This window comes from Sinocyclocheilus grahami, unplaced genomic scaffold (assembly GCF_001515645.1).
Source record: "Sinocyclocheilus grahami isolate Dianchi unplaced genomic scaffold, SAMN03320097.WGS_v1.1 scaffold394.1, whole genome shotgun sequence".
Taxonomy (NCBI): domain Eukaryota; kingdom Metazoa; phylum Chordata; class Actinopteri; order Cypriniformes; family Cyprinidae; genus Sinocyclocheilus; species Sinocyclocheilus grahami.
The window spans coordinates 292,328-305,336 of record NW_015505573.1 but is presented as its reverse complement, the minus strand read 5'-3'; the positions used below and the strand labels follow the sequence as shown (position 1 = coordinate 305,336).

The 13,009-nt window shown below is 38.8% G+C and overlaps 1 protein-coding gene across 6 annotated transcripts in view; it reads left to right on the top strand.

Annotated features, from left to right (window-relative positions):
* The window catches only part of fto (FTO alpha-ketoglutarate dependent dioxygenase), a 181,971-nt gene that overhangs the window by 62,860 nt on the left and 106,102 nt on the right, over positions 1-13,009 (top strand). For all 6 annotated transcript variants that reach the window (XR_001604646.1, XM_016231535.1, XM_016231531.1 and 3 more), the window contains exon 7: positions 2,841-2,960. Coding sequence is in view for 5 of the 6 variants with exons in the window: in XM_016231535.1 (XP_016087021.1) it covers positions 2,841-2,960 (120 nt within the window). In the remaining variant the exon portion in view is untranslated. The remainder of the gene's footprint in view (positions 1-2,840; positions 2,961-13,009) is intronic.

The following is a 13,009-nucleotide window of genomic DNA, read 5'->3' as shown; positions in this document are numbered from 1 at the left end:
GTCGATCCTTCCGCGCCGCAGACCATTTCTTGACCGCTGCGTACATCAACCGACAAGGTGGTCTGCTCTCCCGTTGCATGTCGCAACTCGCCCTCCACCTCCTCCTTTGGAGTCAGAAGGTTCTGAGGTCACTTCGTGCCATTCACATTCCAGGTCTGCTCAACCATACGCTTCCGGGAGAATGGAGACTCCATCCCCAGAAGGTCCAGTAAAGTTCCTCGAACTAATGCTCCTCGCGACAGCCCCGTTCCTGGCAGATTCCTTTGAGGAAGGATCTACTGACTCAGAGACGGGGCACCCTGTGGCGCCCACGTCCAGACCTCTGGAAACTTCATGTCTGGTCCCTGGACGGGAAGCGGAGGTTCTTGGTGACCTACCCCAAGAGGTAGTTGACACCATCACTTTGGCAAGAGCACCGTCTACGAGACATGCTTACGCCCTGAAGTGAAACCTGTTCGTCGAGTGGCGTTCTTCTCATCGGGAAGACCCCCGGAGATGCCCGATTGAGGTCGTGCTTTCCTTTTTGTAGCAAGGGCTGGAGAGAAGGCGGTCTCCCTCCACCCTTAAAGTCTATGTCGCTGCGATTGCTGCTAACCATGACCCCATGGAAGGGAAGTCGGTAGGGAAGCATGATCTGGTCATCAGGTTCCTTAGGGGGGCGAGAAGGTTAAATCCGCCCCGGCCCTCCTCTATACCCTCTTGGGACCTATCTCTAGTGCTCAAATCACTACAGCAGGGCCCATTTAAGCCTTTGCAGTCAGTCGAGCTAAAGTTTCTTTCAATGAAAACTCTGCTCCTGCTTGCACTGGCCTCCATCAAGAGGGTAGGGGACCTGCATGCATTTTCGGTCGACGAATTGTGCCTTGAGTTTGGGCCGGCTGACTCCCAGGTAATCCTGAGGCCCCGGCCCGGCTATGTGCCCAAGGTTCCCACTACTCCCTTCAGGGATCAGGTGGTGAGCCTGCAAGTGCTGCCCCCGGAGGAGGCAGACCCAGCCCTAGCTTTGCCTGTCCCGTCCGAGCCTTGAGATGCTACGTAGACCGGACACAAAGCTTTAGGACCTTAGGTTGTGCCCTGCCCGCTCAGGTTGCGAGCTCACTCTACTAGGAGTGTTGCGTCCTCCTGGGCACTGGCTCGTGGTGCCTCTCCGACAGATATTTGTAGAGCTGCGGGCTGGGCGACCCCCAACATGTTTGCTAGATTCTATAGCCTTCGTGTGGAGCCGGTATCCTCCTGTGTTCTCACCTCAAATGGGTAGAGGTCGCTGAGAGGCCCCGGTTTAGTGTCGGCTTGCTAAAACTGCTCCAGAGTCTCCGTACTGTAGGCCCTGTCGAGCTCCTCCGTCCCCTCGGCAGCCAGACGTGGCGGAATGTCTGGCACCAGGCCCTCACTCGCTGAATCCGTGAGAACCGGTAGAGGGCTGGGTTCCATATGTAGAGGCCTAAGTGGTTCCCATATGTGTAAAGTCCACGGTATAGCCTCAGAGCCCGTGTTTCCCCGGGAGACTTCTGCCATTTCCATGAGGGTAACAATCATCTCTAATCTTCCATATGCACTTAAACGGATGTCATATGTGTAAGTGCTTCCGAAACCTCCTTCGGGAAGGATGGGGCTTCCGCAACGTTCCTGTTCCAAGTGGAACGGGGACGTTTTCCCAGTGTTATCCGATCTCACTGAGTGGGTAGTGCTATGACAACAGTAACTGGTATTCTTGTTGCGAGCCCCGCCCTACACCTCAAAGGGGCGCAGGCAGCTCGCAAAGGACACTGGAAGGGGCAGCATCCATGGCGCTTCGTCGGTCACCGACGTGACTCGGAATGACCGACTGAAAGGGAACTTCTCGGTTACGTATGTAACCCTCGTTCCCTGAAGGAGGGAACGGAGACGTCACATCACGTCCCGTCCCGTTGCCACGGCTGCTGTACCACCGCTGAGCTGCCGGTTCACCGGTTCGTCTTCTCAGCGAAAACCTGGTATGCATTGCATTTGCTGCCTTTTTATGCTCACGCTGTGATCAGTGGCAGCTGGATGCAATCATCGCATGCCAATGTGCATTAGCTCGTTTAGTTTACACTCGAAGTGGATTGGTCTCTTTAAGCCAGATCCCAATTTGTCGGTCACCGACGTGACGTCTCCGTTCCCTCCTTCAGGGAACGAGGGTTACATACGTAACCGAGACGTTTTTAGTGTTTTTGTATTTACAGAAAATGGTTTAGAAAAATATGTTCTATGGAAATAATGTTTTATTGAAAGACAAATACATTTTATAGAATACTTATTTAATAAAATAGACCAGATATAGTTTATCAGCAATAACAGTTATGATAATAATATATTATAATATATTATAATAATTATGATAATAATAATTATCAGCTTATCATTTTAGCCAGAATTTTTATATCAATGTATCCTTAATTTTTTTTTAGCCAAGGCAAGTTTTACTTCTGTACGGTAAAGCATTTCACAATAAAAATGGTTATAAGTGCTTTACATAAAAAGGAATAAAAAAAAAAAAAGTATAACAGATGCATAATAAATAAAAATGACAATAAAAAGTAAGAAATAAAATGTATAATTTTTTTTTTGTATTAAATGTATTTCCCTGAAAAGTGAAAACACTATGGCTATTTTTTGAACATTGTTTGTTTGAGATTTGTTGCATCATTTGATCAACAAGTTGTGTGAGGTTAGGCCAGGACTATCTGTTTGGCCAGCCAATGGAAGACAAAGAGATCGATTAGGAAACCTGTTTAAAAAAAATAATAATAATTTTGCAGTTTATTTTGGAAATGAAACCCTGCATCTTTAACATCTTGACCTTGTGTTGCTCCTTTCAGGTGGAGTTTGAATGGCTGAGGCAATACTGGTTCCAGGGCCGACGTTATGCTCGATTCTGCAGCTGGTGGACTAAACCCATGGAACAGATGGAGAAAGACTGGAAGGAAATGGAGCGAATGGTGAGAGTGATGGAGTGAAATGTAACCAGGCCTGCACAGTTTATATATATATATGTATGTATATATATGTATATATATATATATATGTATATATATATATATATATATATATATATATATATATATATATGTATGTGTGTGTGTGTGTGTGTGTGTGTGGCCCTAGACCACAAAACCAGTCTTAAGTCGCAGGGGTTTATTTGTAGCAATAGCCAAAAATACATTGTGGGTCAAAATTATTGATTTTTCTTTTATGCCAAAAATCATTAGGATATTAAGTAAAGATCATGTTCCATGAACATATTTTGTAAATTTCCTACTGTAAATGTATTAAACCTTAATTTTTGATTAGTAATATGCATTTCTAAGAACTTCATTTGGACAAATTTAAAGGCAATTTTCTCAATATTTTGATTTTTTTGCACCCTCAGATTCCAGATTTTCAAATAGTTGTATCTCGGCCAAATATGGTCCGATCCTAACAAACCATACATCACTGGAAAGCTTATTTATTCAACTGTGCAGGCCTATAGTTCACTATAATATAAACTCTTTCATAAACTATATATAAACTATTTCACTATATATATACATCACTATACTAACTATTTCACTATATATAAATTATTTTATATAATAGTTTATATATATAAGTTTTTTTTTTAAATATATTTTTAGTCCTCTAGCAGTGTAATTGTTTGGCTCTTCGTTGCATCATTGATTAGGATTAGACTTTGTCTCTCAGTGCAGATGCATTTGTCACGCAAACATGAAGACACTATAATTTTGCAGTTTGTGTGTATGTGCTTTTCTGGGTAATAAAAAAAAAACCTATAGGTATGCTAGATAAACCTATGAGGTTGTATTTTCCACTGAGGTGTGCAGCTTGTTGTTTTCTGTAATAGTTTGTACTTCTAGATGGTTGAATTGCCCACGTCATATCAGTGCAGGTCAGAAAATTAGATTTGATTTAAACCTCATAATGTTGCAGTTTTTAATATTCCTGCCTGTCCCAATAGTAACCTTTCTGCCCGCAGATGACCCCAGTATGCAGAGCAGCATCCAGGCTCTCTGTACTACTGGAGAGGATGCTCAGACATTCTTTAAATCTAGACAATCACAGCTGATCAGTATTGTCTGTTTGACACATGTTTGATCCATATGTGTGTGTATGTGTTCAGCACACAGCTCTGCTCTCAGAGCTGTAGTTACTTTCAGTAGGGGGCACTGTTGTATCATCATATTCTGTCTTCCTCTCGCTGCCTCTTTTGCTCTTTGAGCAGTAATCACATCTAATGTGCTGCTGTGGCTAAGGACCAGCTCTTGAGCTAGTCGCTCTGTGTGTGTGTGTGTGTGTGTGTGTGTGTGTGTATGTGTATGAAAGGGTGAGACAGTCACACTGTGAGATAGTCTCCCTCTGTCAAGAAACACAATTTAGGAGCACTGATATCCACCTGTATATTAAGACATTTAAGACATGCATAATGTGTTAAATTGTAAACAAGCTTAACATTTTTTGTTTTGTTTCAGTTAATATTACGCAAGCATCATCGTTTATTTATTTATTTTTTCAGTGGTAAATTATTATTTTCTTTAGTATATAGCTGAGTATTATTATCATGTATTAGTAAATAATACAATAAAAAAAGATCATTTTAATTTATGAAATTATATTATATATTGTTTTAACCATATCAACCATAAAAAAGAGATAGGACAAGGAGAAAAATGTCAATATTTTGGCGTATTCATTCATCTATCCATTTTTTGTAAATTCATCATTAAGTCTTGCTTCTTTTTTATTATTTATATTTTTTAAATTGTGGGTGCATTTACATTAACCCGATCAAGCCATGGTCTGCATTTTATTGGTTAAACAAATATTGAATTTGTAGGATTGTTAGAGCTTAAATTAATAGCTCATGAATGTGAAAGCACTTAGAAAATAAATATTCATTTGAATTCCTAATATCTGATATTTTCATGGCTGATTTAAATTAATTTAAGTATGATTTCAACAGACAGTCATGGCATTTACCAGAGACATGTGTTTATCTAGATTCAAGGGAATTGTCTCTGTGGCCTTCCTGCACTTTTCTTGATTTTTCTGCAGTCCGAGCAGGTCCGGGGTTGGCCGTTCTGCGTGTTGCTCTGTGTGTTCACCCTCTTCCTGCTGTTTATTAAAACCGCTCCTCTCCCATGGGGATTTCTCTCTTTCGTTTTCCTTCTTTCTCTTTTCTTGTGTCTCCCTCTCTTGCTCTTCAGGCTGTTGTGATGCAAATTTTCACCCCTCCATTTGAATGACATCCTGATAAAACAGCACTCTCCCTCTTTCTGTGGCTGCCCCCCCCCCTCTCCAATCTGTACCTCATGAATTAATGTGAATTGCTTAATGGAAACAACATAGGAAATATGGAGGAAAATAGAAAGGAAGAAAGAAAAGAATAAAGATAGCCATTTAAATGTGCTCTGATAAGATGAGGTAAATATTATCAAACATCAGGTCTCAGGTCTCTTTCCTCAATTTCTCTCTCTCTCTCACACACACACACGCACACACACACACACTGGGTGAACGTCGGGTCCCTACAGAGAAGCTATCGTACTCCTCATACACCACTGACATTTATTTAGGCTTTTGACAGTGGCACTTTCTTTCTCTCCTTCTCTCGGTCTGTCTATCCTGGCACAGGAATAGATAGTTGGCTATATGCAAAATAGTTTAAATACCATCCAGGCATTTTTTTTTAGACTCTTCTTTCATTTGTATGTGGTTGCAGGGCTGAGAGTGAGACAGGTCTGTTAACAGTATCATGGGTTTATTCTGATGTTTTAGGTCTAATTTGTCTTTTTCCACTTCTGTCGCTCAGAGCGTCACATCAAAAAGCTTTTTCTCTCTCTCTCACTGTGTCTATTCTATCTTTCTGCCACATACTCCGTCATCAAATATTGTATGCTGAAACATTTATTTTCAGACTGAATAGAAGCTATTATGGGTTTATGGATACAGTGAGCCATTTAGATGCATCTTCTGTTACTTTCAGGAGGTGTTTGTATTGGTCTTTATTTATTTATGTGTGTGTGTGTGTGTGTGTGTGTGTGTGTGTGTGTGTGTGTGTGTGTGTATATATCATGATAATAATATGTATAAATAATGCCTTATATTGAACCAGTCTGAGAGTGTTTCTGTGTGTGACTGCTAATTTTGAAAATACAAACATCATCTCATTTGTATAATAACATGTTTTTCTCTGAACAGTTGTTTCCTGTAGGATCAAAATGAATTACAGATCCATTTACCTGGATTTTCCTTTGGCTCGCCTGCTTAAATAACAGCAGAAATTACCTCCCAATTTCTCTTATTACACTTATAAATGCTACATAAAAGGCTCCTAATAAATTTCACAGTAAGGGACGGTTTTTACTGGAGAATGGGTGAAAAATGGGAAGAAAAGAAGCAGGAAAAGGGGGGCGAGGAGAAAAAACACTGTACAGTAGAATTTGCGGGCAAAAGGTATTTATGATTCCCTTTGAAGTCCTTATTGAACAGGGTAAGCTGAATTTTAGCAGGCCGTGATAGTGGGGAGGGTAAATGCTTAAACCCCTTTAGAGAATTTCATGCGCTGGCATGCCACTTGCAGGCTGTGTGCTTGTGTTTGTGTTTTCTACCTACAGGGAGAGAGAGAGAGAGAGAGAGAGAGAGTGTGTGTGTGTGTGTGTGTGTGTGTGTGTGTGTGTGTCGGCTCGTACACAGTGACCATTTCATAATTTCATCCTCTCCGTCCAATGAAAGAAAGCGAGCGAGAGAAAGCGAGCAATCATGACTGCAGGGGTCACCATTGATATCTGATTATGTTATTGACCTAGCGTGCGCGCGTGTGTGGCAGACAGGAAGGTAAAGACCTCTCTCCCCAGCGAGAGTGTGAGAGTTGAGGGTCAATGTAAATGTTATTGCAGTGTGAGCTCATTTGATCAAAGCCACTGAAAGGTTAAGCGAATCCAATCTGGTTTAGTGTGTCTGAGGGTAGGGGGTGTGTATGTGTGTGAGGGCAGCGGAGAGAGAGAGAGAGAGAGAGGCGGACGCAGGGAGAGGATTATCGTATAGCTGCTGAAATGCTGGATGTGGTGCGGAGTGCTTCTTTCTGTCTCTAATGCGTTTAGGCAGCAATTGGCCCTAATAACCTTTATTGACTTCAGTAGGTCAGTGCCAAGGATCTAATTATTCAAGTGTATCAATTTCATCTAGTTTAGAGCTGCCTCGTTCTGATAATTATTTTAAGGTCGACCGGGGCAATTAATCTCTATTCACTTATTTGATGAGTTTGTAAAACATTATAAATATAATGACTTTGCTGTGCATTTTCATCATAATAATATTCCAGATTGCCTTTCATAGGGCCTCTGTGTATTTTCCTGTGGCTCTTTTTTTTATCTATGCATGCTGGGGCATTGTTTTACTAATGATTTCTGTAATAAAATGTAATGTGTGTGTATATATATATATATATATATATATATATGTGTGCGTGGTTGTACATATACACATGTAGTTTTTTTTTTGGTGTTTGGCTTAGTGTTATGTTAGAATCATTATAGAGAGAGAGAGAGAGAGAGAGTGGTCGCTGGCTTTGTACCTGCATACAGAAGCTTTTACAGATTCTTTGGGCAGGCAGGGAGACCCCGGTGGGTTTATGTGTGGGTTTTTTTTTTTTTGGTGGCAGGGATGGAGTCTTTGGGATGGAATATTGTTGGATATTTTTAAATACGCACACAGAGCCTTACAGGTCCCCATAAGACCAACAGACAAAAACTCCACATGTTATATCCCACCAACAATGCTGAACAAATCTATTGTGTGGTCAGTCTGTTACTGGATTGCTAAAATATTTTGAGGCGTAACTAATCACTGGTTTTACCACAGGTTGCTAGATTAGTGGAGTCAAATGTTTGAAACATGATGTATGATTGATCGATTGAATGTTGTTCAAAGTGTTCGATTCTCGGCCAGAATAAACTACAGACTAGGCCAGACTTCATGTCTAAAAAGTCTGGTTTTATAACGGTTTATACGAGATCCGTAGTCTTTGATGTACTTTTTATTATTTTTGCTTTTCACATGCATATTCAATATCTTTACATTTAAAACTTGAAAGCTGTTCTGTCTCTTATGATATCAAGGTTGCATTAATTTGATCAGAAATGCACAATAATTAAAAAAACAGTAATGCAAAATATTTTTACATTTTAAAATAATCATCTATTTTACAAATGATCAATGAATGTAATTCATTTCTTTGATGGCAAAGCTGAATTTTCAACAATTTTTATAAAGTGAATTTTCAAAATTATTATCAATGTTGAAAAAATGGTTATTTATTTATTTATTTTTAAAGATTCCTTGATAAATAGAAAGTTCAAAAGAACATCATTTATTTGAAATAAAAATCTTTAGTAACATTTATGAATATCTTAACTGTCACTTTTGGTCAATTTAATGTTTCCTTACTGAATAATGCTTACTTTTTTTAAGTCTTGAACCAAACCTTTGAACAGTGGTGTGTTATCATATAATAAAAAATAAAAGGCTTTCCCGTCAACATTTTTTTCAGATCTGAAAAGAAATTTAAGCAAAAAAAAACAAGGAAATTTAGTATACTATATATATATATATATATATATATAAATTATTTATTTATTTTATTTCTTTTTTTCTTGCATGACACTTTATAGAAATCCCTACAGATTTCAACAAGATTGGAAAGACCAGTGTTCCCAAAGTTCGGCCATGTTTGTTTATTTAATAATTTGCCAAATTTTATAACGTTTTCAGCTGCCAAAAACAGTGTAGTACTCCTTTTAACACTTTAATACCATGTTTAAATCCATTTCCACTAAATTCCACAAATTTCAGCACAGAAGATGTGAAGAAAAAAGATGATCTGCAGAATCGAACTGGGTGTAGTTATTAGTATCATCATGTGCATGTGCATAATTATGTGCAGACGGTTCAGTCTTGTTCTGCTGGTGTGGAGTGTAGCTCAATGTGTGCAGGAGCAGACGCTCTCTGACAGCCGCTGAACACTTTGAAGTCGAATTTTTATTTTTCTTAGAAAACCAATAAGTGCTTTATAATGCCTGATCTGTCGTATCTTCCGAAACCCTCCTCGCACTCTGGGTTTGTTTAGTGCTTTGTTTATTTATTTATTTACTCTGCAGTTTTTCCGGCTCGCTTCTTGATCAGCGAGATAAGCAGCTGAAGAAAGAGGAATAAGATCTGGAATTACAGACCATGACTGATTAATCACTACTGGGGATATACACGCAAACACAACACACATATGCTTCATTAAATTCCACAGAGACATACACAAAGCGCACCGTTTCCTGTCAGTCAGGTACATGCTGACCTTATTCAGTAGCTATACGTCTTTGTGTGTCTAATGTGTCTGTTTTTCTCCTCATTCCTTTCTTTTAATTCCTCAGAGTCACCAGGTTGGCTATCATGTCAGGGCTCTTAACCGAGTTAAGCCAGGGTTCAGAACAATGAGGGGAAGAATGGGAGATCCTGATGCCAAGCCACTGTAAATTGTTGGATTCACTTGAAAAATCACAAAGAAAGAGAGGAATTATAAAGAAGATATTGCAGATAATTCGAGAGGTTTTAGGAGAGGAGGGAAAGAAAGAAGATGATATAAAAGGAGACCGGGAGAAAGAGAGCTCAGAGCGTGTCTGAATGTGAAGACGTGTTACGCAGGAGTGCAGTCTGGTGTCTGATGCATACTCAGAAGTTGCCGTCTTTGCGTTTGTTTGTTTGTGTTTGGACAGAAGTTGAGAGCGAGGGATGACACTCTGGCTGAGATGAATAGACACAGATGCGTTTGATAGTAAACACTCTCTCCCTCTCCAAGGGGAAATGTTCCTGTAGAAATCTGTTATGATCCCCTCGCTTTCAACTCGCTTCCGTTCTCTCTCTCTCTGTTTTGTGTGGTGCTGTGGAAAATAGCAGATGATTTTGGGATTAGAACGCAAATTCAGCATTTTACGCTGAAACAGTGCAGGCTTGACCACAAGAAAGTCTGATCACATGCTACTGATGAGGATTGTAGCAGATTGGTCTCGATTACCCACATGAACGCTTCAGGTCCACTGGTCTTTGAGTTGTGAGTTTGGAACTCATAAAAGCCTTCTCAGACAACATAATCTTGATTTTGATCATATTGATTGGTATTGGTTGAGTAGTGGGGCTTTACCTGTAAAATATTTGAGATTTAAGATGTATTTTGAAAATGATTCCATCTACTCTTGGGCATGAGGTATAATGTCAAAAATATAACAGTATATTTAAAGATATGGGGCTAAAATGTGACCCTGGACCACAAAACCAGTCTTAAAGTGGTCATATGATGCGATTTCAATTTTTCCTTTCTCTTTGGAGTGTTACAAGCTCTTGGTGCATAAAGAAGATCTGTAAAGTTGCAAAGACTAAAGTCTCAAATCCAAAGAGATATTCTTTATAAAAGTTGAGTTAACCATGCCTACCTAAAACGGCTCGTTCGAACACGCCCCCACATACCTACGTCGCTATGTGGGAAGATTTGCATAACGCCGCCCAAATGTTCACGCAAAGAAAGAAGGCGTAACTTTTATTCTCGCTGTAGTATTGTTGCCGCTGCCGCCATGTCCTGAAGACGCTGTGTGCTTCGTTGTGAAAGCGAAACTACTTTGTTTGGGTGTGGTGCTGTGGAAAATAGCAGATGATTTTGGGATTAGAACGCAAATTCAGCATTTTACGCTGAAACAGTGCAGGCTTGACCACAAGAAAGTCTGATCACATGCTACTGACGAGGATTGTAGCAGATTGGTCCCGATTACCCACATGAACACTTCAGGTCCACTGGTCTTTGAGTTGTGAGTTTGTAACTCATAAAAGCCTTCTCAGACAACATAATCTTGATTTTGATCATATTGATTGGTATTGGTTGAGTAGTGGGGCTTTACCTGTAAAATATTTGAGATTTAAGACGTATTTTGAAAATGATTCCATCTACTCATGGGCATGAGGTATAACAGATAATGTCAAAAATATAACAGTATATTTAAAGATATGGGGCTAAAATGTGACCCTGGACCACAAAACCAGTCTTAAAGGGGTCATATATTTTTGATTAGTAATATGCATTGCTAAGAACTTAATTTGGACAAATTTAAAGGCGATTTTTCAATATTTAGATTTTTTTGCACCCTCAGATTCCAGATTTTCAAATAATTGTATCTCGGCCAAATATTGTCCGATCCTAAGAAAGCATACATCACTGGAAAGCTTATTTATTCAGATTTCAGGTGATGTATAAATCTCAATTTCAAAAATTTACCCTTATTAGATAAGCCAAAACAAAGATGCCAAACTGTTACCCTCTAGATTGCACAAATATTTTGTGTTCTCATTTTTCATTTTTAATAAATATCAATTTATAAAATATTAATAATGCTTATTATTATTATTATTATTATTATAATTGCTTATTGTTATGATGATAATGATGATTATTATTATTAACAAATAAAAAATAAATAAATCACATAGTTGAAAAAATCATCTGTATCTATTGGTCATGATAGAGCAATATCAGTCAATCTCTACTTTAGTGGCTTCATAGAACGTGTTACAGATATTGCTAATTACTTCACATTATCGTTATGAGCTAGTTTATTACGCAGGTTTTATGCATTCTGAACAGGTTTTGTGCTTTTATGAGTAGGTTTTGCTTGTACTGACTAAAAATATTATTCTCTGCTCTTTCCTATGGTGTATTTCATGTGAGCGCCCACTAATCTGTCTACCCACTGATATTATACTTAGATGTCATAGCGAATGATTCCTGCACATATTTCTTAAGGCATTCTTGCTGGAGGTATTAAACTCAGATTTCGGAAAGAAAATTCTCTTATTTGTTACACTTACTCAGATATAGTTAATGCACTGGAAAAAAATGTGTCCTGCTATACAAGAGCCCTCAGGCTTCCCAAAACCACTGATGCATATTACTTCATTCACTTCACTACTGATATTTTCAGCATTTAGATGACATATAAGTTACACAACACGGTGTCTCCTATAACATCATAAATTGTAGTCAGTACAACGTGGGTTGGGTTTCGTTCTGTTAGTGGCAAGCCAACGTTAATCTTTTTCCCAAATGTTACTCTTCAGCCACCGTAGAAAAAAGACATATAATGAAAATGGCTTCAGGTCTATTTGATGGTAATCTCTGCCTAGAGTTCACATTCTTTAAGTGCTGAAAAAGAATCTGTGCAGAGTGAGGAGAGAGTGAGGTTTTGGCCTCCCTCCCACTGTCAAAAGCTTTCATTGGCAGGAGAAACGTGGGTACAAGATGCTAATCTCTAATCTCCCATCAGCAGGCCGATCCAGAAGGAGATGGAGGTAGAGGGAGATGAGGCATATGTGTATACATATGTTTGTGTATGAGAGAGAGTGGAAGTGGGTATGACGTCACAAAGAACGTGATACATTCAAGAGACAGCAAAAGTCATTTTAAAGACATTGATATTGTATTGTCATAACCAACCATAAAACATACATACCACCATTTCAATATTTGGGGGTAAGATTTTTGTCTCTTATGCTCAACCAGGCTGTATTTATTTCATCAAAAATACAGTAAAAACAGTAATATTGTGAAAGTATTTATTTCACTTATTTATTTATTTTTAATATATTTCAAAATATGTTATGGAACATTACAGAGAAGCTGAATTTTCAGCAGCTATTACTCCAGTCTTCAGTATCACTGTCACATGATCCATCAGAAATCATTCTAAGAAACATTTCTTATTATTAGCAATGTTGAAAACAGTTGTGCTGCTTAATATTTGTGTAAGTTTTTTTTTTCAGGATTCTTTTTTGAATAAAAAGTTCAATAAACAATTTGTAACATTATACATTTCTTTACTGTCACTTTCTGATCAATTTAATGTATCCTTTAATAACAAGTATTAATCACAACCCCAGCCCCGATATTTATATATAT